The sequence below is a fragment of the Schistosoma mansoni genome (assembly GCF_000237925.1).
Source record: "Schistosoma mansoni, WGS project CABG00000000 data, supercontig 0186, strain Puerto Rico, whole genome shotgun sequence".
Lineage (NCBI taxonomy): Eukaryota > Metazoa > Platyhelminthes > Trematoda > Strigeidida > Schistosomatidae > Schistosoma > Schistosoma mansoni.
In genome coordinates, this window is record NW_017386069.1 from 437,800 (window position 1) to 464,963 (window position 27,164).

The 27,164-nt window shown below is 40.7% G+C and overlaps 2 protein-coding genes across 2 annotated transcripts in view; both read left to right on the forward strand.

Moving 5' to 3' along the window:
• Positions 1 to 2,253: 2,253 nt before the first annotated feature.
• The window catches only part of Smp_136600 (hypothetical protein), a gene marked incomplete at both ends in the record, with an annotated part of 33,921 nt that continues 9,010 nt past the window's right edge, over positions 2,254 to 27,164 (forward strand). Inside the window, 2 exons of the mRNA XM_018794431.1 lie at positions 2,254 to 2,359; positions 2,408 to 2,724. Coding sequence (XP_018647074.1) covers positions 2,254 to 2,359; positions 2,408 to 2,724 — 423 coding nt within the window. The remainder of the gene's footprint in view (positions 2,360 to 2,407; positions 2,725 to 27,164) is intronic.
• Smp_136610 (hypothetical protein) lies at positions 7,434 to 7,610 on the forward strand (the record flags this gene model as incomplete). Its single annotated transcript, XM_018794442.1, has 1 exon — positions 7,434 to 7,610. The coding sequence occupies one exon, from the start codon at positions 7,434 to 7,436 to the stop codon at positions 7,608 to 7,610; it is 177 nt and encodes a 58-aa protein (XP_018647075.1).

The following is a 27,164-nucleotide window of genomic DNA, read 5'->3' on the forward strand; positions in this document are numbered from 1 at the left end:
CTGGTATATATAATTCGTAAGGTTTACTAATCCTGTAAGACTTAATTGGTGCACAGGAATCTAGACAAGAGTTAACAATCAAATAGAATACGTTGATGGCATTTGTCAGACTATTACATGAGAAGAATTCACCCCAGCCTGAGAGTTTGATCAGTGAGAGCAAGAGGTCCCAGTCTGTATGCTTATAGTCTCTATAATTGCAGGTTCTTTGAATTGGTCGGTTGTAGGAGGGATAGATGGGGAGAGCACAAGCTACTATCTTATGATCACTGCTTTCAAACTCGTTGTATACTTGTACAGATAGGGGAATGATATCTCTACTAAATATTAGATCAAGTATATTATCACCCCTTGTTGGGGTACGAACCCACTGTGACCAGCAGTACAGATTAAGGATTGATAAAAATTCATCATTGCTGGACTGACAACTACCGGTACTCCAGTTAATCCCTGGATAATTGAAATCGCCAGTGATAATCTTAGCACTGAAGTTTAGAGTAGATGCGTGTATAAATGCATTGATAATAAGATCATTCAAATTATCAGTACTATCAGGAGCTCTATATATAAAACCTAGGAGTAGACTATGGTTTAGGGTATTGATTGATATCCAGATCGATTCTGGTAAACTATTCAAGATACTATCTTCAACTTTGTTTGTTGTTAAGGTATCCAAAGCAAATATAAGACAACCGCCTCCTCGCTTAGTTTTTCTGTCACAGCGATAGAGTCGATAGTTTTGGATATTTAATTCGGAATCGGCCACTGCTGGATAACACCAAGTTTCAGTGATAAGTATAAATAAAGGCTTGGCTAGAAAGGCTAAGGTTCTCAAGGCTGAAATTTTGTTCAGAAGTGAACGTGCGTTAATAAGTAATAAGTTTAAAAAGGGAGTGTGTGGTGTAAAAAACCGAGAGCATCCTTATCGAAGGTATGAGTTCTAGCTATGCCTGGACTATGGTTTAATGTGTTTGCCGGATCGCATGGACTATAGCATGAGCGAATTGTAGTGCTAGTGGAACAAGGGATCTCTGGAGGCCGAAAAAAATCCTTATTTTGGTAAGGTTGAATAATTTGTTGTACTTGTTTTGGTGGAAAATTAAGACAGGTGCCTGCATGTTGTGGTTGCGTTGATGGTGCATAACCTAGTACACCATCTTCCCCATTGCGAGATTGATGATAAGAGTTAAAACTTGCAGGTATATTATTTATAACATTTGGGGGAAACCATGCGGCACGTTGGTTCATTGCCGTCTGTCTAATAGTAGGTCTGCTTACATGATGAAAATTCAGCATATAAATCTTCAAGTATAGGGTGATCCAGTCCTTCCTAAAAGACAAATAATTCCTTAGTGTCTTAGAAAACAGCACATAAGACATTGAACGTTTCGTGTGCGATAGGTTCAATAGAACCGATATAGTCTTCAGCATGAAGTGCTACTATGGTTTCGCCGTTGAAGTCGGATGGCAAGACCCCTAGAATATGTGATGACTATTGATTAACACTGAACTCCCGTTTGTTGAAGCAAACATGCACGATATTAGAGGCTGGAGATATTCTAAATCGACTTCATGGTTCTACAGTGTTCTCGAAAGTTGACTTTGAGACGCTCATCTTAAATTGTGATTGATTTACTGTGCTTGTTTGTTTAAGTGTACCAAAGACATACTTTCTTCTGTTGCCTGTGAACTTGTACGAACTCGCTTACGCTCGGTAGTTCAGCTTGTATATTTTGGTACGTCTCGGTATTCCTTCGCTAACACGAGATCGCCAACAAATATATTTTATTGCAATAATAGTCAATCGTGACTCACCTCCATCTACACCTTGTGGCCGAAATTTCGAACACTTTTGAATCCAATAATGATGCGTGTACAACATATTCAGAGATCAAGTCAACTCCAGCTCACACCACAATTCTCGCTCATGCTGACCCATTAGCCACGTTTAGTATAGCAGTTGATGCATCGGATTTCGCCATACGATCCTTTACGCAACAGAACATCTCCGGAAGTTGGCAGCCTTTTGAGTTTTTCTCACAAACCGCACTTCAACTGCGGCGAGATATAACGCTCACGGGTTATCGTGAGCGATCATTAAACCCAAAAACCCACCAGAGCTTCGGAAAGGATTGTTCGGCAATATCAAAGGAAAGGAAGTGAAATGATGTCTATCGTTTTATCTAGCCATGCTGTTGGTATAGTGTTATATTTTTTTACACACTTTCAAAACTTGATCGGGGTAAGTTTCGCATGGGTCATGAGTCGTCCGTTGATGATGACGCCGCTGAGACATACACCTTTGGAAATCCTTCGAATTTGAATTTCCTTGAGTATAGAAAATCATCTGGAGATTCAAGTCAAAAACTATTTGAATGAGGTCCCTTTTTTGAGTGTTTTTTTCCAGATATTTATCGCTCGGCTAAAAGTTTACACAAAGATTTGGGAAAACCGCTTATGAGAATGAAACACCAAGATTTGGATGCGGAAGAGTTGTCGTGTTTTCGTGTAAGACTCGAGCAAAGTGAACATGAAATTACACGTATGTTACAAGCAATGCAATGTACAGAAGATGCACTACGTGGTTCATTTGAAGAACAAGAGATAGGTGAAGGAATTTTCACTATCACATCTCTCAGGGAACAGTCTGGAGTAAATTTAAGTGACGATGAACATGTAGAAAATGACGTGTTAGACAAAGAAATCACTGAAGAAAATGAATCAGTACACGATTTTAATATATCATAGTCAAAAGAAAATTTAAAAATAGCCTATGAAGACGTGACGACATTTGACGACCATGACAAAGATGTAGCTGATTCATATATTCGCCTTCGTTTGGTTACATCTACCTGAATTCAGACCCCAGCTGTTAGCACGTCTTCAACAGTGCAACTACTTCCCATGAGCAAGTCTGACCGCTACTCACCACGAGATTGCAAACATTTGTACTATATCTCTCAGTTCACGACAGACCTTCGTGACGTTAAAGGCGAGTCACAATATGTAGCCGGTGCTCTGTCAGTTATCCAAGTGAATTATATAACTTTGAGATCTCGCCTACGCTCGATAGTTCCGCTTGTATATTTTGGTACGTCTCGGTATTCTCCCGCTAACACGAGATCGCCAACAAAATGTATTTTATTGCAACCATCAACTGCAATCTGGTATTTGGTGCTGCGGAGGGATCCAACTCGATACGTGGTACGTAATCTTCGAGGAGTGGTGATAATAGTCAATCGGGACTCGACGCCATCTACACCTGATGACCCAAAATTTCGAACAGGTTTCAATCTCCGGAAAACCTGGTTTTGAATGTATTGGATACCTAGTTGTTAGCAATGGTTTTTTTCCAGATATCAAGCGACCAGCTCCACCGACAAATGCAGAAAATTCTTACAGAACTAGGTTCACTAGTGGGTGCTCCTTAATACTATTTCCGTTTTATCACTAACTTTTCTAGTCATATCAGTTATTTATTTATTATTTTGACATCCGATTCATTTGAATGGGGTGGGGGACAAGAGTAACGCCTTCGAAGTCTACTAAAATTTCTTCGGTCGTTAAGCCTAATACTGGGGAATACATTCTAGACAATACAGAGTGTATAGCAACTGAACGGTCGGAGAGACGCATGACGAACCTAAACAGAATTTATACAACTAATCACAAAAACCTAGATTAAAATTGAGGATGTGGCGGTTGTGGTGAAACTATGAACTAGTGATTCATTTGTATTTGATGCCTGCCTGATATCGAATTCTGAATACGATTCCTTAATTTGTACCTACCTAGTTCTATTCGCTGCTAATTGCACTATTTCAGTCAACAGACGAACAAGTCAACGAGCAAACGACACTCACTTCAATAGTGAACAACCACAATGCAATTCCTCACTGTATGTTACAATTCTGTTGTGTGATATTGTCTGTCTGATCGGCCGTCTCATTTCAGCTCATCATAGTTGTACTGGTCGTATCGTTCGAGTGTCAGAATCCAGGTGAGTCTTATCTTACTCGATGGCGGTCGATTCCAATCAACCAGATTACATGATGCTGATACATGTTGACTAGTTATTGGAATGCATATCAACCATTTTCATCAATATAATAAAATTTCGATTTTCGAAGTTGTTACTTGTGGGTTACAGTTTGTTTGTTTCCATCATTCCTGATATAATACGTGACATCGTGATGTTGTGTTATCTGGTTTATAGCTAATGGAGCTCCAGCACCAGGTGGAAGGTGTCCTTGCTGTTCCGGTGCATGCCCTCAATGTCCTCGGTGTTGTGGATGTCGTGGATGTCGTGGTGGAGACTGTTGTGGAGGATGTTGTAGTAAACGGAGAACCAACAACAAAAACCGAGAAGCCTCGGGAGATGGTCAAGTCAAGATCTAAACGCATATAATATGTCATTTACTCCTCCACCAAATACATTTGATTATTCTATAATTTCGAGTGTTTATTTGCTTGCTATACGTCCAATAATAAATGACTGTCCTTTGATCGACTTGTCGCGTTACTTCGCATTTGTAACCAGTCACCATTCTGTGTCCGTGCAAACCAACTCCTTGTTCGTCGTATGCTTGAGTGAAATCCATGTCGGTGTTTCCTAATCATCACATATGTACACACTCATGCATCGTTCTGCTTTACATGTTCTCACTGACAAATCAAATACTGTTGTTCTCACAGCAATCGATACACATTGATACCGTTTCACACAAACTAGTCACCCTTATCAGCTACTGGTAGAAAGAGTATCCGGAAACGCTAACCTCACGAAGCAAAACATAGAAAATACTATTAACTCATCTGCCTGTCTACATAGTTATTGAAGTACTTTTCGCTCACAATCACACTCTGATCTCACTTCATCCTTTGTTCGATAATGATGGTAGTGATAGTGATTCTTACGTTTGTGTAAATTACGACATTCCTTGTATCATGTGAATGGGATTTTAGACGGGAATTGTGGGGAGATACAATCAACCAATATACAAGGATTGAAATTCACCCTATCGCACACGTCAGTGGCCATTTCGACTCAGTTGCTAAGTTTTCACCGTTATGACATCTGAAGCAAACCGTGGTAGTTTTCTTTCGGGGTGCATATCAACTGTGGAACGTCGATACATCAAGCTGTACCGTCTCGAGTTTTATGTGGCACACACCACGGACTTTATTGCCACTCACCATTATTTTCCTTCAAATGCAACAGACCATAGAGCTCAAATGAATAACTATCAGGTGCTTCTTAACACCAATACATAATTTTAGAAATTTGTAAAACACAGTAAACACACAACACAAAAATAAACGCACGTCAGCAAAGTCAATGCATAAATAACTACATCCATATAAATTCATACATCATACACATGAATACATACAAAATACATATAAGCATGCATGCGACTTATGGATCGACACATCCACATATAAAGCCTTATTCAACGAATGCATTAATTTTAAGAGAAATCTTGTCTTTTGGTTTCGAGATTTTTCACTTAGATTGGCATGTCGGTCAGGATTGTGAGAGAGATCCTATTTAAGTATTATAAGGAGAATGAGATGGAAAATAAAGCAGTTTATTTGAGTTAATTAAAACTTCCATTAAACACTTTCAGTTTCAGATCGAGAAAATACAGAAAGGGACACAATTCAGAAAAATCATTTATCATTCAAACTAAAATAATATTGATTTGAAAAGTTACGTCACATTACAGTAACAATAATTGAGAAACGAATCCTGTAAATTGGAATTGTTTGGTCTTAGAAAAGGAAGCAGCCAGTCACCAGGCAACATGCATTTAACTGATGAGATTACACTTGTGTTTTTGGAAGACGTTTTCATCGTCAACTAAATTCAGCGGTCGAATCGTTGAAGACCTGAAAACACTGGACGGCTGTTTTGCTTGAGTTCGAAAGAAAGCATCTACAACTCCCCAATAGGTCGAATCTAGTAACCTTATGTTTCAAAACCACACCACAACTCAAGGTTGCAGAAATCAGAACTCATCGCAATATTCACAACGTCAATCAACTCGTGATATTGTGAATATATTTATTCACTTGTTTTAACACATAAACATTGTTACAGGGTGGTACCAAATATATATGCGCCACACAAAACAATGGGAATGATAAGTGAAAAAAAGGCAAGGTAAACCTAAGAATATAGGAACAAAAGAACAATAACAACCGCAGATTAGTGTATGTTAGTGTAATAATGAGAATAGTGAGGGAAACAGAAATGTGCAACCTGAAGAGCTCTCTCAGTTAATGAAGTTATAGCCACACTTTATGAGGAAAGTAAAAGAAGGTTACGGCGGTACCGCCACTGCCTTTTATTCTGAGCCATATCTGATAACGTCTCTAGCCACTGTGTTGCACCATCTCGCGGAGCCCAGCCAGGGAGTCAAAAAGGACCAACAGTAGCCAGCCCTTTGCAACTTTCTTTCATACCACGACACCATGTCATACACTGACCAGTTCTCCGCTTTTTCCAACCAGTCCCAGCGTCAGCAAATAATGCGCGATTCTCTGGAAAGACATTCGTAGAACATGTCCAAGCCACCGAATTTGATATTTCAAGATGGTGATACCAATTGAATTATCGTCTCTGCGTCCAAACATCTGACGTCGATCCTCTGCATAAGCAACGTGATGTTGTCACTGGATGTCAGCAATCCTTCGGAGACATGGATGATCAAACACAGGGAGTCGTTCAACATCCTCAACTCGGAGAGGCCGAGTTTCACAAGCATAGATCAATACTGCTCTCATCGTCGCGTGAAAGCTACGCATGTACCAACACATCCTCATGTAAACCTACATACAACTAACACATGAACCTACATAAGTACACACATATATATAAAGCCAACTACACAGATTCATTCGAACATACATATACATATGTTTGAAAAGAAAGAGTAATATGACGAACGATAGTATTCGGTTACCTCTTCAACAGGCTGTACAGTTACAAATCCAAAATTATGGTATTCTTGTTGCAATATAGATATGTACAAACACACATACAATTTGTTGGACCATTCACATATGTCAGCGTTTGAGAGTCTATGGTACAAATGTGGTCAATAATAAACAGTAAGATCGTTGCGCAGAGATGCAGTAGTGACACTTTGCATAGACGTCGTGACAGGAAAGAGCCATTGAACTGGTGAGTAATGGGAGACTCACATCCTGTTATCTCCTTAGCCTTTCCGTTGGACCATATCTTACTCCTGTCAGAGGGCAATTTACCCTCGACGAACAAAGTTGGAGGAGGTAGTAGGAGGTATGCAATGTGGACCAATACATTGCTTCAAAACTGTATATCCACATAGTCGACGACAACGATTTATGCTGTTGTGAATCATGGTTCATTTGACAACATTTAAGTTCACGTTTTAACCATCCAAATGATGTCTCTGGATCAATTTCATGCATTACCTTATGTCATTCTCAATGCCCCTATTGCATTAGCAGGTAAGAAAAATGTGTTGTACGAAGACAATGTGAGTCATTTGCGTGAAAGTAAGAAGTACGGATGGGAACGATGTGCAATCACGATCTCTGTTAATAATCATTTTCCAGATTGATTTCTTGAAATCATCTTGTGTGAATATCACGTTTCTTTCTCCTTGTGAAATGAAAACCAATAATACGTGTACTTATTTTATTGGTTATGAGTGATTATTGGTTATTAATTAATAATGTGAGGCAATACAAGTCAACTGACAGTGAATTTGGAATGCCAATAATAGATTCTGATAATTCTCCTATCAATGACTTCAGGGCGCTACTTATTTCGAGGTTCTGTGTTCTCCTTGTGTTGTGCGCTGTTCACTGACATTTAACACAAACATTCGGCAGGAAGCTGCTCCTTCACTTAAACTATTTCTGAAACATTGTCTTCGTTTATTACAAAGCATAGTTCATGAATGTCTTTTGTAATATCATGTAACAAATGACCCAATCCATATCAAACACTTGGTTACTTCACTGAAAACCCGATTTGGTTATTTGGAATGTTGAATTGTTTTCTGTACTGATTCCTACTCTCGTAAAAATATGAAAGATGATTTAACAAGGAATTGCAGTGCAGACTACAAATTTAAGCGCGAGTTTGGTAAATTTTTATCCTGTGACCAATTTTGTTCTCGTTATCCATGTGCATTTCATAATGTGCATTGGTAATAAGAGGTGATAGTTGTTCATACATGCTTTGTGAGTGTTTAGTTAGTGAAGCAGGACCATCAATACTAAGTTTAAAACACTTAAAATGGCCTGAATTGGAGTTGTCCTTATTATTTTCTAAATAAAATTCTGATGTTATACTCAAAAGTTTGATTGTTAAGTGTGCTAAATGCAGTGGCGGTATGAAAAGTCAGCATATGAATCTTCAAGTATAGGGTGATCCAGTCCTTCCTAAAAGACAAATAATTCCTTAGTGTCTTAGAAAACGGCACATAAGACATTGCACGTTTCGTGTGCGATAGGTTTGTAGTGACCGGCCAGTCTCGATAAGAACACGATTGGAATAACGGAAACAATTATTATTATTGTAACCAACTGTACCAGAGATTGTTTTACTGTATTTGTTTAATTGTATCAGTTTCACTTCTTGTTCCGTTTTCCGCCTTGTTTGGTTCGAGCTTGCTCACGCACTGCTTATTCGCTTGTACTCTTTGGCACGTCTCGGTATTATTTCGATACTACGAGATCGCCAATAAATATACTTGATCTGGACTAGTAAAGCCCTCTGACTTACGAGCTATCAAGGGAACCAAGTCGTTTCTGGGCGCGTAATCGAATAGTAGTGGTGATCATAGTCCGTCTTCGACTCGACATCCACTACAAACTGGTGAGCCGTATTTAGAACACGCAATACAGCTGGTAACCCAATCCATCGAGCACAAGTCAAACTTGGCCAATTCTCCAAACCAGATCAATCCGGTGAGTCTATTTATCTATCCACATCTGTTGCATATATTCGTATTGATATTTTTCAATATATAATATTTTGGCAACCTAATATGGTAGATAACGATAAGAATAACATAAATATGATAGACTCCGAGATACAGGTTATCAGTTTTCGACCGGTTCTTTTCATCCCTCATGATCCAGAAGTCTGGTTCGCGGCACCGGAATCTCAATTTGAGATCCGCCGCATAACCAATCAAAGGCAGAAGTACGCCTACGCTTTGGAATCATTGCCCGGGGATCACCTAACCGCTGTCCGTGAGGTTGTCCTCAATCCGAACGTTCCGAACGTTTATGACCGTCTTAAGGATGCCATCCTTCGACATTTCCTCCCATCAAGAGAGGAACGATTGAGGACACTATTAGCACGTCACCCTATGGGTGATGCTAAGCCGAGCCACCACCTCACGCGCCTGCAATCCCTTGCAGGAAACATGACAGCTGACTCTGAGATAGTCAAAGAGTTGTGGCTTGAAGCCTTACCAGTCAGTATCCAGCCAACCCTTACGGCTCTGCTCGAGGACACCCCGCTCAACAAGGTGGCCCTCATAGCAGATAAGATTCTAGCACGAGTTAACACCAAAGACGACTATTTGGTTGCTAGTACTTCCTGTTCTAACGTTGATCTCGATGCTAGACGACCTCCGGCTCATGGGGATAGGGACAGATGTATCCATACTCGTCTCAGTTTCCGAGACCGCGCAAATGTGCCAGCCCCCTACGCCCCCCGACCCAGGTCACAATCTCGTAAGGCCGTAACGACTCGCCCCAAGCGGGCATCTTCCAAGCCACGCCAGAAGGCGGTTTCGGAAGCGAGTCCAGGTTGGTGCTGGTTTCACCGTGCTTTCGGAGCCGGTGCCCGTCATTGTCGAGCTCCCTGCTCATACAAGGCGGGAAACTCCTCAGCCGGCGAGTAAATGCGGCCGTACTCGCCGGCACTTCACCTCAGGTTGGCCGTTTATTTTACGTGCACGATTATCGCACCAACGCTAGGTACCTTGTGGATACGGGTGCCCAAGTTTCTGTCGTACCTATCGGTAACAGTAAGTCTCAAGCCACTATGCTTCGACTACGCGCTGCGAATGGCTCAGTCATTCCCACCTATGGTACACGACAACTTACGGTCAACCTGAGCAACCGACGACAGTATCTGTGGACGTTCATCATTGCCGATGTTCCCACAGCTATACCCGGTATCGATTTCCTACAGCACTATGAATTGCTAGTCGATTCACGTAGGCTGCAGCTAATTGATACTTCGTCGAACAGCAACTTTATGGGCTCTAAAGCCCACACAAACGCGTACCGAATCACAGGTGTATTTCATTCGCGTGACGATTTATTCCACGCTTTATTTCAGAAATTTCCCAAATTAACTAAACCTCTCGAGGAGACTCTATCGGTGACCAATCGTGTGGTACACCACATAGTCACCCGCGGACCACCAGTCACGGCAAGACCTCGCCGACTGGCACCGGACAAATTAGCTTTCGCTAAACGTGAGTTTGACAATTTACTAGCTACTGGTATTATTCGTCCTTCTCACAGTCCTTGGGCCTCACCTCTCCACATGGTTCGAAAAAAGGATGGGGTTGGTTGGAGACCATGCGGAGACTACCGAGCGTTAAACACAGCTACACATTTCGATAGCTATCCCATCCCCCACATACATGACATCACGGCATCACTCAAGGGCACGACAATTTTTTCCAAGATCGATCTCGTACGAGCATATCACCAGATCCCAGTCGCTCTTGAAGATATAGAGAAAACTGCTATCACGACTCCTTTCGGTTTATTTGAGTTCCTACGAATGCCATTTGGATTACGGAATGCTGCTCAAACTTTCCAAAGGTTTATCGATAGCATTGTACGAGACTCAGATTTTGTTCACGTCTATATTGATGACCTGCTAATCGCATCATCAAACGTAGATGAACATTATCAACACCTGACGCTACTATTCCAGCGCCTTTCGGATAATGGAATAATAGTCAACCCCGACAAGTGTGAACTCGGGAAGAAGGAAATAAAATTCTTAGGTCATGTTATTAAGCATGAGGGTATTTTACCTTGTGAGGATAAAGTACGTACTATAATGGAGTACACTGTACCGTCCACACTCAAGGAACTGAAGGCATTTCTCAGTTTGGTCAACTTCTACCGACGCTTCATTTCGCACGCGGCAGAACAGTTACGACCGTTAACCGATTTACTTCGCGGTAATCCACGCAAACTGGAATGGAACGACGCCTCACGTACTGCATTTTCAGATATCAAAACGGCCCTAGCTCAAGCCACACTTCTCGTGCATCCTGACCCATCAGCCACGCTTAGTATAGCGGTTGATGCATCGGATTTCGCCATAGGAGCCGTTATGCAACAGAATATCTCCGGTAGTTGGCAGCCCCTTGAATTTTTCTCACGACGCCTCACTCCCACGGAGACGAGATATAGCGCTTTTGGTCGCGAACTGCTAGCAGCCTACTGCGCCATCAAACATTTCCGGCACGCTGTAGAAGGTCGTAAGTTCATCTTATTCACCGACCATAAGCCCTTAACGTATGCTCTGCATACCAAGTCTGACCGCTACTCACCACGAGAGTGCAGACATTTGGACTATATCTCCCAGCTCACGACAGACCTTCGTCACGTCAAAGGCGAGTCGAACTATGTTGCTGATGCTTTATCACGTATCCAACTTAATGCAGTTACTTTGCCAGTGCTCGACCTACCTGCTATGGCCGCCACCCAAGCAAACGATACTTCATGCACGGAAGCACAACAGTCTACGTCCCTTCAGTGCCGGGAAGTACCCCTAGCTACTAGCTCAGGTACTATCCTATGCGATACTTCTACGGGCCTCTTTCGACCCATCGTACCCTCCGCTTATCGCCGTCTCGTCTTTGATGCCCTTCATGGTCTATCTCATCCTGGTATCGCAGCCACACTACGCCTCATCGCTGCACGATACGTCTGGCCGTCCATGAATAAAGATGTCCGTATGTGGGTAAAACAATGTTTACAATGTCAACGATCAAAAGTGCACAGGCACGTAGCTGCCCCTATTGGCACTTTCGCTACGCCTGATGCTCGCTTCGATCACGTTCACATAGACATTGTAGGACCATTACCACCATCGCACGGGTATGATCACATACTCACGTGCATTGATCGTTTCACAAGATGGCCCGAAGCTATTCCCATCACGTCTATTACGGCGGAGACAGTCGCTCACCACTTCGTAGAAAGATGGATAGCTCTGTACGGTTGTCCCTCGACTGTCACGACTGACCGAGGACAACAATTTGAGTCCGCATTATTCTCCTCACTAACACGGCTGCTTGGTACGGAACGCATACGCACTACCGCCTACCATCCAGCATCAAACGGTTTAGTTGAACGGTTTCATCGCCAACTTAAAAGTGCTCTTCGAGCACACGAAAACAACAGTTGGTACGAAACCCTACCGCTCGTCCTCCTGGGAATCAGAACGAGTCTAAAGGCAGATATTCAATGTTCCGCCGCTGAACTTGTTTACGGCACGACATTGCGTCTGCCTGGGGAATTTTTCACACCACGGAGCAGCACTAAGTTCGGCGAATCAGACTACGTCCAACGACTGTCTGCATTCATGCGAACACTGACTCCGGTGTCAACTCGTATACAACATCGACAGGTCGCTCTCCCTCGAGAGTTATCTACCTGTTCACATGTTTTCATACGAGTAGATTCGGTACGCAAACCTCTACAACAGCCTTACGAGGGACCTTTTCACGTGATTTCCCGTCACGAAAAGACCTTCAAGGTTGATCGACGTGGCCGCATCGAAACAGTCAGCATTGATCGTCTCAAGCCAGCACACGTCGATGACAGTGCTATACCTGATAAGCCGAGACCCAATGTTAGACCCATCAGAGCTTCTAGCGGGATTTCTACATCTACTTCGGATCCCACGCTGGATGCACCTGAGACCTCATTCTCACGTCCCAGTCAACAGCACGTGTCATCTGCCCCGTCTACGGACGAGACTTCCGTCTCACGTCCAGACCTGCAGACCACACCGCCCTTGACTGAGGATGAGATTGCAGGCTCACGAGGTTCGAACGAGACTACCGTCTCACGTTCCGGTCGCCGAGCACGCGTACCCGTACGCTTTCGCGACTAACCTCATAACCAACTACGGATACAGTATAGGAATCTACCCCTATACTACACGAAAGCTACACTTTTCTCTTTTTCTTTCATTTTTTTGTTTACCCCGAGCCTACGCCTCTGACCATCGCTGTTCCGGTATCGTCGACTTTAGTCAATCTTGGCGAAAGCTGGCCTGATCACCCACGCTCTAGTCAACGCACTCAGTCGATCTCTCTGGCTCCAAATACGTATGGTATGCATTTGGTCCCGAACATGGTTACTCTGGTCGCATCTGGTTCCTTGGCTCAATCTGGTTTCGTCCTACGTCTGCAGCGTTTCTGGTCCGGACCTCTACGAACGCAACCTTCAGATTCTGGATACAAACCACTCTGGTGTAGCATGCTAATCCAAACAATCAACACAGTACGTTCCTTCTGGTACCGTTCTACGTCAAAGACTTTTGGTGGCAACTCGAGGATCAACGATCACTTCCTGTTCTGCCAACGCCTTCGTCCTACAATCGCACGTTTCGCGATCAGTCCCACGAACGAAACCGCTACGTATCGAAAGTGTAAACCCTTTCTAGCGGGGGGCTTCTGTAGTGACCGGCCAGTCTCGATAAGAACACGATTGGAATAACGGAAACAATTATTATTATTGTAACCAATTGTACCAGAGATTGTTTTACTGTATTTGTTTAATTGTATCAGTTTCACTTCTTGTTCCGTTTTCCGCCGTGTTTGGTTCGAGCTTGCTCACGCACTGCTTATTCGCTTGTACTCTTTGGCACGTCTCGGTATTATTTCGATACTACGAGATCGCCAATAAATATACTTGATCTGGACTAGTAAAGCCCTCTGACTTACGAGCTATCAAGGGAACCAAGTCGTTTCTGGGCGCGTAATCGAATAGTAGTGGTGATCATAGTCCATCTTCGGCTCGACATCCACTACAGGTTCAATAGAACCGATATAGTCTTCAGCATGAAGTGCTACTATGGTTTCGCCGTTGAAGTCGGATGGCACGGGTAAACGGCGGGGGTACCTACGGCCGAATTTAACTCAAACATTGGGTATTAGTTAATAATGAGAGGTAATACACGTCAACTGACAGTGAATTTGGAATGCCAATAATAGATTCTGATAATTCTCCTATCAATGACTTCAGGGCGCTACTTATTTCGAGGTTCTGTGTTCTCCTTGTGTTGTGCGCTGTTCACTGACATTTAACGCAAACATTCGGCAGGAAGCTGCTCCTTCACTTAAACTATTTCTGAAACATTGTCTTCGTTTATTACAAAGCATAGTTCATGAATGTCTTTTGTAATATCATGTAACAAATGACCCAATCCATATCAAACACTTGGTTACTTCACTGAAAACCCGATTTGGTTATTTGGAATGTTGAATTGTTTTCTGTACTGATTCCTACTCTCGTAAAAATATGAAAGATGATTTAACAAGGAATTGCAGTGCAGACTACAAATTTAAGCGCGAGTTTGGTAAATTTTCATCCTGTGACCAATTTTGTTCTCGTTATCCATGTGCATTTCATAATGTGCATTGGTAATAAGAGGTGATAGTTGTTCATACATGCTTTGTGAGTGTTTAGTTAGTGAAGCAGGACCATCAATACTAAGTTTAAAACACTTAAAATGGCCTGAATTGGAGTTGTCCTTATTATTTTCTAAATAAAATTCTGATGTTATACTCAAAAGTTTGATTGTTAAGTGTGCTAAATGCAGTGGCGGTATGAAAAGTCAGCATATGAATCTTCAAGTATAGGGTGATCCAGTCCTTGCTAAAAGACAAATAATTCCTTAGTGTCTTAGAAAACGGCACATAAGACATTGCACGTTTCGTGTGCGATAGGTTCAATAGAACCGATATAGTCTTCAGCATGAAGTGCTACTATGGTTTCGCCGTTGAAGTCGGATGGCAAGACCCCTAGAATATGTGATGACTATTGATTAACACTGAACTCCCGTTTGTTGAAGCAAACATGCACGATATTAGAGGCTGGAGATATTCTAAATCGGCTTCATGGTTCTACAGTGTTCTCGAAAGTTGACTTTGAGACGCTCATCTTAAATTGTGATTGATTTACTGTGCTTGTTTGTTTAAGTGTACCAAAGACATACTTTCTTCTGTTGCCTGTGAACTTGTACGAACTCGCTTACGCTCGGTAGTTCAGCTTGTATATTTTGGTACGTCTCGGTATTCCTCCGCTAACACGAGATCGCCAACAAATATATCTTATCGCAACCATCAACTACAATCTGGTATTTGGCGCTGCGGAGGGATCCAACTCGATGCGTGGTACGTAATCTTCGAGGAGTGGCGATAATAGTAAATGGTGACTCGATTTCATCTACTTCTGGTGGCCGAAATTTCGAACACGTTTCAACCGCCTGATAACCTCCCAAATAAGATTACCAAGGTGACACTATTATCTATCTATCCACTTTTGTTGCACATTTTCACATTGATATATTTCAATATACAACATTCTGGCAGCAACTCAGTATGGTGGATAGCGATAAGGTTGGGGTTAATATAATAGACTCAGAGGTAGAGGCCATCAATTTTCGACCAGTTTCCTTCATTCCTCACGATCCAGAAGTTTGGTTCGCAGCACTGGAATCTCAATTGAAGATCTACTGCATAACAAACCGATGGCAAAAGCATGCCTACGCTCTGGAAACGCTACCGAGGGACCACACAGCTGCTGTTTGTTAAGTTGCCCTCAATGTGAGTGTAACTAACACTTACGATCGTCTGAAGGAGGCGATTCTTATACATTTCCTTCCTTCCGAGGGAAGAACAACTGAGGTCTTCCTTAGCACGTCACTCTTCTGATGATGCTAAACCGAATAATCACCTCAGGCGCCTGCAATCTCCTGAAGGGCACACGAAAGCTGATTCCGAAATCGTTAGGGAATTATGACTCCAATTTCTACCAGCACACATACAACCAACGATTACGGCTCTGCTTGAGCATACACCACTTAACCAGGTGGCCTTTATAGCAGATAAGATATTGGCAAAGACTAGCACCCGAGATAATTATATAGTTGCCTCAATATCACGTTCGAACATCGATCTCGTTGCTAGTCTACGTACGGCTCATCGTGATAGGAGTAACTGTATTTATTTATATACCGGAACCCTACGTTCCCCGAGCCAGGTCACGCTCCCTTAAAGCTGTAACAAGTCACCCTAAGCGGACATCTTACGACCCACGCCGAAAGGCGTCTTCGGAAGCGAATTCTGTTCGGTGCTGCTTCCACCACGCCTTCGGGTCCGATGCCCGCTTCGACTACGCGCTATCTATGGTGCACGAGAGCTTGCGGTCAACCTGAGCAACCGACGACAGAATCTATGGACTTTCACCATTGCGGATGTTTCCACAGCCATATTCGCTATCGCTTTCCTACGGCACTATGAATTGCCAGTCGATTCCCGTAGGCTGCAGCTGGTTGGTACTTTGTCGAGCAGCAAATTAATGGGCTTTAAAGCTACATTTTTAATATGCTTTTATTAGGCCGCATAGCAAGTCATGCTTTTCAGAGGGACACGTTGTATAGGCTCGACACTACCTGAGACGACGTTTGAAGAATAAACTCGAAAACATCATCACTCGCGTGTGGAAAACACTATAAAATATATTGAATAATGGATGGTGTGAAAAATGAAAGCGATCACACTGAAGGTCAACTAACACTTGCCACATCGAAGTACGGATCTCAATAAATGTTAGCCCGTCAGTGTTTGTAAACAACACAGCAACATCCCACTCAACGTATGTCATGTAGCTCTGGCTTTATGAAAACAGAAGAAGTGATAGAGACAACTACAGAAGAGATTCTCAGAACAACCGAGATCACGATGAAAAAGACTAGTGACGAATATCCGCGAGTGACAACATGCGACAAACAAACTTGAGATGGCATCAGTGTGAGTAATACTAGACAGGACAGTGAAATAATTGATTGACAAACATGATTGTGTGACATGTGAAGAATGTGTTGGCTCAAGCTCTGATCAACTGGTTGAAAAGAAGCGCTTTATCAAGGGTGATAAATGTACGTAAACAGTCCGTTTCAACGACAAAGGTTAAGATATTTGATCTGGATAACTGGACGTTACTCGTACAAATCTGTTGCTGATTCGCACAAATGTATGGGCAAAAGAGTTGATCGTATGAAACTTTCAAATTATTATTCAAAGTCTGTCATTCTCAACAAATTTCCGTCATTCCGATCAAAAGCAAACGTATTCACGACGTTTCCGAATATATGATACATGTATGTGTTTGAACAAAGGTGGGAAATCACTGAGCTCTAATGTAAAACACGTGTTCGACTACTGATTCTATCGAACTACCAGACTTCGAGTGTGACCACGTGTGTGGACATGCAATGGCTGAAGTCCACTATAAATACAATGGTGTAATGTTTGCAGTCAAAAAGCGACTCAGTCACACGTCACACAATCGAGAATCCAACACTCAGTTCTTCAGCAAATCAACACTATGCAATTCCTCACTGTATGTTACAATTCTGTTGTGTGATATTATCTGTCTGATCGATCTTCTCATTTCAGCTCATCACGGTTGTACTGCTTGTGTTATTCGAATGTCAGAATCCAGGTGAGTCTCATCTTACTAATTGCTGATCAATTCGTATTGGACACATCACACAATGCTGACTCATATTAATTTCCACATGGTAACGTTTCATCTGTATGGATTTATAGATTGAGCATATTCAACAATATGATGTAGTGTTACTCTGTTTCATTCAATGTATTGTGTGTTGGCTAGTAGACTGTAGGCACAATGCTGTGTTTAGTCTGTCATGATTGTTATTCATATTATTGTGTTGTTGCTTTATTTCGTTTCCAGTTTGCGCAGAAGCAGGCAGCGATAAGGCCAGTCAGATATTCGACTGGATTGGCAAAACTATTAAAACGTTTTCAATGAAATCTGATGTTGGTGTAGGTGCTTCACAGGACAAACACCATTCTCACTGATAATATTTCACCAATAACCTAAATCGTCATTCTATATCCTCAGAACACCAGTCAATTTGTAATTCTTATTTATGATATTGAATATACTAGTATTGTTCCACGTCTACTCAGACTTTAGATATTTATGCAGATTCTATAGTTTATTGTGTCAGGATTTTAGGTCAAATCACAATGGTTTCGGTGAAGGAAATCCGTTCAATGTCAAAATCATTGATAATTACAGCTCGACGTTTCCAATTTCTCGATTAAATATACTGACATATCCTCAGTCATACTATTATCGCAAATTTAGATGAGCTGACTTATACGATCAAGCGAATGATGCATGCAGCATTGCGAGCAGCCTAGATGTCTTATTATTGCGCCGGGTATGTAGATTCTCTCCTGACCCAGTCCGTTTAGAACAGAGGGTAAGTATCACTTCCGCGATGCTATCCATATATCTAAAACATACTGAGTTCACATTACAAGAAATTCAGACCACATCACACCAGCCACAGAATAAGAATATGCGTACAAAGTGATTCCATAAACAATTCTTAACGGATACAATTCACTTATTCTCATCCTAATATAACATATACTTTCATACTGCTCTTAACTTCCGTGTCGTTTTCTTCGCTTCAAAATCGAAAATTCACCCATCTGTTCTTCATCTCACTCGGAATGTTTTTCTATTTACTTTTATTATGCATATCGGAAACTAGCACCCATCCATAATCAAAATTAGATGTAGGATATTTGTTATATTGGTAGTTGAATAGAATCAGTAGTTGAACACGTGTTTTACATTAGATCTCAGTGATTACCTTATGAAAAACTCATTCCACATATCTAGGTCATTTTTGCGACAGATGCGGAACATATCTTAATCAAACTGTATTCAAGATTTGAACTAGACGTTTCACAGCGATGTGGTACCGATCAACTGAAGGGAAATAATTGCGTCAAATGTGGAACATATCTCATCTAAACATAGAAACATAGAAATCCAGTGAAGGCAAAAAAATAAGGAAACTATCTCAAACGGCATCAAAATTACTAAAACAATGTACAACTAAACAAACCAATGACCTATGGCATTCATCATCCATCATTGTGTAAACGTGCTACATAACCTAACATCCTGACGTGCGAACCACTTAACTCCACTTGAGCACAGGAAGAAACATAGAAATTCAGTGGGGCAAAAAGAATGAGGAGACTATCTCAAAAGGCATCAAAACTACTGAAAAGTGTACAACTAAAGAAACCAATGACAACAAGTTGCAAATGCAGGCATGGAGGGAATTTCACACACAAAACCTTCAAAGTGGATCTTACAGTGGCATTCTTCACCACTATATTGTGGTAGGAGTTTGGCGATGAATTTTCCCTATTATTCTGTGTTTTTGGAAGTAAATTTTATGATGCTAATCTTCAAATTGCGAACAACGTTTGCCACCGTCGTGATTTCTTATGTCCATTGCCTCGTGAAATCATCTACTTAAACAGACCGCAATTCCATCTGGTCAGTAAGCATTCATACAATCAATATAATCACCTTAAATAATGTGTGGCGATTAGCAGACCAGTTAATGTCTTTATTACATGAGTCGTGAACAGTTGTTGATGCGTTGCATATATCTGGTTGATGTAAGGAACACCACTGAATCAAAGTCGACCAAAAAAGACAACTTGAGGTCATGGTTCAGATAATAATTCGAACTGTTGGTTATCGATTGCTTCTCTCTTCATTTAATAGTATGAAATATCATTCAGTACTTCTGAGGTTTTGAATCATTGGAAGACACTGTTTTGTGAGTGCAAAGATGTGGCGTATGCGAAGGCGTTCAAGGAAGTATGAGGAAGAGCACTAATTGACCACCATGCACTTTCAGATTGAAATTGAGGGTAGTATTGAGGCTGTGATCACAGTTTCCATAATATAATAATTATAAGTGAGGAAGGTCTACGGGTAGGCAACAAAGGTCACGCCCGCCATATCATCTCGTAGACAATGGCCTCACTGTTCTTAAAGTTCATAAAATTGTAAAGAAACGACACATTTGCCCTTAAAATAACTGATTCCGAGTCACCACCGTTGACAATAAATAAGTAGAACATGTCTGTCGAATTTATCAACTTCTATATAAAGTGTGAGGTGATGCTGCAGGCGTTAGTAATTTAGAGCTAACCATTTATTAGTTAAAATCAGTTGTAAATTATAAGTTGTGATAAAACAAGTTCATTCGAAACTGGAAAAATGTGGTAATCGGTAAAGCTTTCCAGTACATAGACTGGTAAATCAAAATCCATCTAAGGTATTTCTGGGATGAAGTGAGGTGAGTCAGTGGCATTTGTACTGGAATTTAGTTGACCGCCAACCAGTTTCATCCTATCCTCAAAACACATCAGACAAGGATCAGTTCCTTCGTCTTTCAGAATACATGGTGGTACGTGGTAATTTCATGTACCTGCTCATCACACGTGTCCACAAACATACTGGAAACAAGACCACAAAATAATACATGCACACAATCATTTAAACGAAATGTCACAACTCCGGTATCATGTGACTGGTCGTCCAATCAAGTTAAACGTTGGGCCGAATATAATGGTTGTAGTCGATTGACAAGTAAGATGTCAGTTTCCAACTTACCACATACAACACAACAGCACAAATCGACACTATTGAACAACCGGTTTCCGGGTGTGACCACATGTTCATATGTAGAATGACCGACGTCCACTATAAATATAACAGTGCAATGTATGCGGCCAACTGACGAACAAGTCATCGAGAGAGAAACATTCACTTCAACAGCAAACCACTACAATGCAATTCCTAACTGTATGTTACAATTCCGTTGTGTGATATTGTTCGCCTGATCGATCTTCTCATTTCAGCTCATCATGGTTGTACTTGTCGTATCGTTCGAGTGTCAGAATCCAGGTGAGTCTAGCATTACTCGATGTTGATCGATTACACTTGACCACGTGATGTGTTGCTAACCCATATTATCATTGCCACTATCACTACTGATATTCGTGATTTTGTGATGCTGTCTTATTTCGTTTTCAGTTGTCGCGGGTCCGGGTATGGAAATCGCCAGTAACGTATTCTCCTGGATTGGCAATATTGTTAAGAAGTTCACGAACAAACCTGGACTTATAAAGGGTTCTAAGCAGAAGGGACGAGTGTCCATCGAAGAGAAGTAACAGGCATCTGACATCAACTTGTGCTACACTCACAACATCACTCAATTTGTAGTTCCCATTATTTGTGATAAATACACTTGCACTGTCTCACAGCTTCTGTGGTTCTTCTCTCCATTCAGACTCAGTGATTTCATGTAACTGGTTTTTCATGTCTCACAGTAACTGCCTCGATCAGGAAATACTCTCAAACCAGCTTGTTTCCTCCGTTGTACTGGTGTTCATGTAGGCACCAAATTGAAAGTCCATTGTTGAACCATATGTTTATTTTGTGTTATCGGTTTGTGGAATCCTGAATTCACGTTTCATTCTATTGGAATTCGATCGTCCTGACGTTGTCTCCTGAATGAATCAATTCGTTTACACATAGAAGTTTGGAACGGTTGTATCATGTATATTCCATACGAAAATTCATCAAGATTCGAGCGAACAATTTTAAGGGAATTGAGTGTCAAATAGTTATAAGGCATTACATAAGAAATGGTTACTACAAAGTATTTAGGATATTTCATCAGGTCATCAAAGTTTGTGGGAATGACATTTGATCAGTCTCAACCGATATGTGTGCCTATCAGACGGGTGTCTCGAATTCGCATATACGTTCGCAAACATTTTTGTGACTGTGAATTATCGCTGCAAAACAGTGTGTATCAACAAGCATTATGGAACCATCTACTCACAGTGGACATTGGCCAACAGAGCTTGATCATTTCATATCCACTAACAGTGCGAAGATTTATTCGGAAAACGCGTTTCGTTCACTAACGGTCATTAAAACTGTAGTCACCTTCGGTCCAGAATGCGCTGATTTTGAAAAATAAATGGTTGCCTTTTAATCACTTTACCCTGCAGCATCACCTCACATCTTACACAGAAGTTGATTATTTCGACAGACATGTTCTACTTATTTATTGCCAATGATGGTGACACGGAATCAGTTATTTTAAGGGCATCGGTATCCCTTTGAAAGATTGATGTAGTACAATTACTGGTTTCATTCTTTTCAGTAGAGAATAGCTAAGTTCGCCAGTGTCCTTTTTGTCGTTAGTAGACACAACAGATATGTGTTTTGGAGAGACCGTCTATGAGAGACAAAGTATTTTTCTAGTACAGACCAAAGACGTGCATATCTATGAATTCCACTGAATTAACATATGAGTGAATCAGATACTATTACTATGCCATTCACAGTGTTCAGAAAGTAATCAAGTGGTATTCCCTTTGGTGAGTGCGTCAGATATGCTGCTCTTATTTAATCCTCACTGAATGTAGGTGAAAAAACAACTCAGCAATTATTTGAAGAAATAACACAACACATCTGTAAATAGAGCTAATACGAATACCGAAGCAATCCTCCCAAGATCCTAGAACTATCTCTGTTAATTATGATGCAGTGCATGAAGTTGACTTCCAGGATGTCAAGAATTCTACTATGTTGTCTAATCATCCTGATCCGATCCGTACTAAGGGTCATACAGTTAGACGTTTAATCAACAATGATCGCCGTTCTCGTGAAACCATGGATAACAATCCATTAAGAATTTGCGAAACGGATTACAGAGATGAGGACACGTTTGGTAAAAGCTTATTCTGTGGTAGGTTTCACCTACATGATTCATGTGTCATTCGTCATGCTAAATGCTTTAAATGTGGTAAAGTGAGACACATTCGGTCGGTTTGTATGATTACTAATAATTTCACAGCAAGTAATATTAAACATTTTAAGATTCAGCTCCGCAAAATAGAAGCGTCTTTACGTTCTTATTGAAAATTCTGACTTTAACGTTGCCTGATACCTTTTATAATTCCACTTGGTTTTCAGACTTTGTTCAACATAATTGTCGCAGAAACTCTTCGTCGTATGCGTTAGAAGATTACCGAGACCTGTTTACGGCGTCCAGTGTGAATTTAAAAAGGGTCGGCAAATTTTCCAAATCTACGACAAAGTTTCAATGGTTTTCGTCACCGTAAGGCACCAAACACAATGGTATGTGTCTGCTCTCAAATGACGAAACCACATTTCATAATTCCTAGCTGCCTGCAGGAAACCTGAGTTATTTGCAGATATTCGTGCATTTGATACTTGCTATATCCCGAAGCGATTTATGAATGGTAACTTCGAGGAATAATTGTGGGCCATTATGATATGTATATTTCCTATTGTATAATCGTTAAGTACTTTAGTTATTCATATTGATGTTCCTTTATTTATGAACTTTATTTCAACTTATAGACTTTTATCATACGGTTTTCCATTCTTGAGTTATCTCTAGTTCAATAATTACTGTTCACAGCCACATTTCCCTAAATCCTGTATAAATGTTGTCTCTTATTTTATGGTACGATGTGGTCTGCTCGTTTGGTATATAAACCCAGTATATTTGAGAATAATGATTCATATTGCAGAGGCTGTTATTGGTGTTCTGGACTTAACTGGCTGGGCTAGGCAGAAAGCAGGGCTGATAAGTACTCAGGACTGCTCATACGGTTTTCATGTATCATTGCTCTGATCGGTAATTCAGTTCACCCTAATTGACGGTCTCACATACATTAACTGGGCACTCAGGCAATCGATAAAACGTCTGGCGTTGGGGTAAAAAAAATCGAACCACAGTCAGCCTGCAATCGTTTGAAAATCATGTAAGTATTTCGTGAAGTCAGCATACAGAGTTGTCGGTGCTGTCCTTGAACGACATTTGTCATTAGTCATACAGTAAAAATAATGACTCTCACTTCCGATCAATTACCGTTGCTATTCCAGCGACAAAAGCAGCGTTTCAAAAAGAGCCAGATAAAGTTTATCGACAAGTTACAAGCAAACCTGCTGAATCACCCATGCTTTGGGGGTGTGACGGAAGTTAACGAATTAATTTCTAAATTGTGCACAGAGCTGGAAATTGATTGCAGAATGAATGAATATGCCGATGAATGCCTCAATGAATCCATGACAAACAGTAACTTAAGCGAAGCATTATCAGTCACACATGATCAGCCCAGTAGTCCAGTACTGTCTGTTTCAGAGACGTGCCCTATACTTGGTTCAAATCCTATTATCCGTGAAACAGAACAATGAACAATGAATTGTCCAGTTCACAGAAAGAAAAGATCCTGTTAAACGCCCATAAAACTGCTGCGGCAACCGCTTATGTAGAAATAGAAAAATCGAGCAGTATACTGAATGCGGCTGCACCGAATGGAGCTCGTCATTCTACAAAAGAAATATCTGTCGAATCTAGTTGTCCAGAATCTCATGATTTACCAGGAAATATGTCACGTACATCAAATGATAATCAATAATCTAGTGCAGTTTGATGGGCGCTGATTATCATAGGGATTCACTATTTACTAGTGATTTTTCCAATTATTGTGATGGCAATATTTCAGATGAACCAAACTCTGACCTCATGTCAAATGTCGATCCTAACCATTCAACCAGTTCTAGCAGATTCTCTATTGATTGCAAGTAAAATGTTATAAACGAAGTCACGCTAAATGCAACTTGCGAATATGAGTATCCAACGCTGTTTCGTGTGGAAGGACAAGCTCGAAACGGTAAACAGCTAAACTTCAAAATCATTTTCAATGACAAAGATTTTTGTCATCTGTAAATATTTCCGTTTCATATCACATCCTGTTGTGATCAGCAAACGCGGATCATTGATTCCCGTAGTAAATAATTTTGAGTCCCTTACAAACATCATATCCAATGAAAAGATTATTATATGATATTTTGATATTCATAGTCCTTCACAAATCATTTAGGCTAACTTCACTCATTGACACAACACAACAGACACAATTGCGTTTTTACAAGAAATTCAGACACTTAACTAATATCGAGTGGATTCATTCAACTTTTAGACGTGAGCATCCAGCTCACTTTTCGATAGTGCAGTGATCACGGTATGAACTGTATGAAGGCTACAGTATATACAACCAACATATTACTTTGACAACAAAGCATTCGTATGACGATTTACTGCTTTTTTGATCACAAATGTACATCCAGAGTGGATTCGCAAAATAATGGCCCACAAATTTTTGTTTTTATAAGAAAAATATCTATGGAAAACGCGCCGAGTATGTCATTTGAAACTCATTGAATACAGTTCTCATAATCGTCTAAGATATATCGGAACTATTGTAAAGCGCAATTTTTTCCTTCCAGTGGATCGGCACCACATCGCTGTGAAACGTCTAGTTCAAATCTTGAATACAGTTTGATTAAGATATGTTCCGCATCTGTCGCAAAAATGACCTAGATATGTGGAATAAGTGTTTCATAGGGTATTATTCTGGCGGCCGAGACTGTGAGTTTCAATATCGTTTTCCCATGTCAACATCGACAGCATCTTGTAGACAACACTCGAAGAACGGTTTGAAATGATGGGAAAAGCGCATCATAGATTACAATTTCATAAAATTTAAAAGTGTGGTTGACGCACAGATGTATACCGTCATATATATACATACAGTTGTTAATCAACGAAAACGAAACCATTGAACGGATTTCCTTCACCGAAACCATTGTGATTTGACCTAAAATCCTGACACAATAAACTATAGAATCTGCATAAATATCTAAAGTCTGAGTAGACGTGGAACAATACTAGTATATTCAATATCATAAATAAGAATTACAAATTGACTGGTGTTCTGAGGATATAGAATGACGATTTAGGTTATTGGTGAAATATTATCAGTGAGAATGGTGTTTGTCCTGTGAAGCACCTACACCAACATCAGATTTCATTGAAAACGTTTTAATAGTTTTGCCAATCCAGTCGAATATCTGACTGGCCTTATCGCTGCCTGCTTCTGCGCAAACTGGAAACGAAATAAAGCAACAACACAATAATATGAATAACAATCATGACAGACTAAACACAGCATTGTGCCTACAGTCTACTAGCCAACACACAATACATTGAATGAAACAGAGTAACACTACATCATATTGTTGAATATGCTCAATCTATAAATCCATACGGATGAAACGTTACCATGTGGAAATTAATATGAGTCAGCATTGTGTGATGTGTCCAATACGAATTGATCAGCAATTAGTAAGATGAGACTCACCTGGATTCTGACATTCGAATAACACAAGCAGTACAACCGTGATGAGCTGAAATGAGAAGACCGATCAGACAGATAATATCACACAACAGAATTGTAACATACAGTGAGGAATTGCATAGTGTTGATTTGCTGAAGAACTGAGTGTTGGATTCTCGATTGTGTGACGTGTGACTGAGTCGCTTTTTGACTGCAAACATTACACCATTGTATTTATAGTGGACTTCAGCCATTGCATGTCCACACACGTGGTCACACTCGAAGTCTGGTAGTTCGATAGAATCAGTAGTCGAACACGTGTTTTACATTAGAGCTCAGTGATTTCCCACCTTTGTTCAAACACATACATGTATCATATATTCGGAAACGTCGTGAATACGTTTGCTTTTGATCGGAATGACGGAAATTTGTTGAGAATGACAGACTTTGAATAATAATTTGAAAGTTTCATACGATCAACTCTTTTGCCCATACATTTGTGCGAATCAGCAACAGATTTGTACGAGTAACGTCCAGTTATCCAGATCAAATATCTTAACCTTTGTCGTTGAAACGGACTGTTTACGTACATTTATCACCCTTGATAAAGCGCTTATTTTCAACCAGTTGATCAGAGCTTGAGCCAACACATTCTTCACATGTCACACAATCATGTTTGTCAATCAATTATTTCACTGTCCTGTCTAGTATTACTCACACTGATGCCATCTCAAGTTTGTT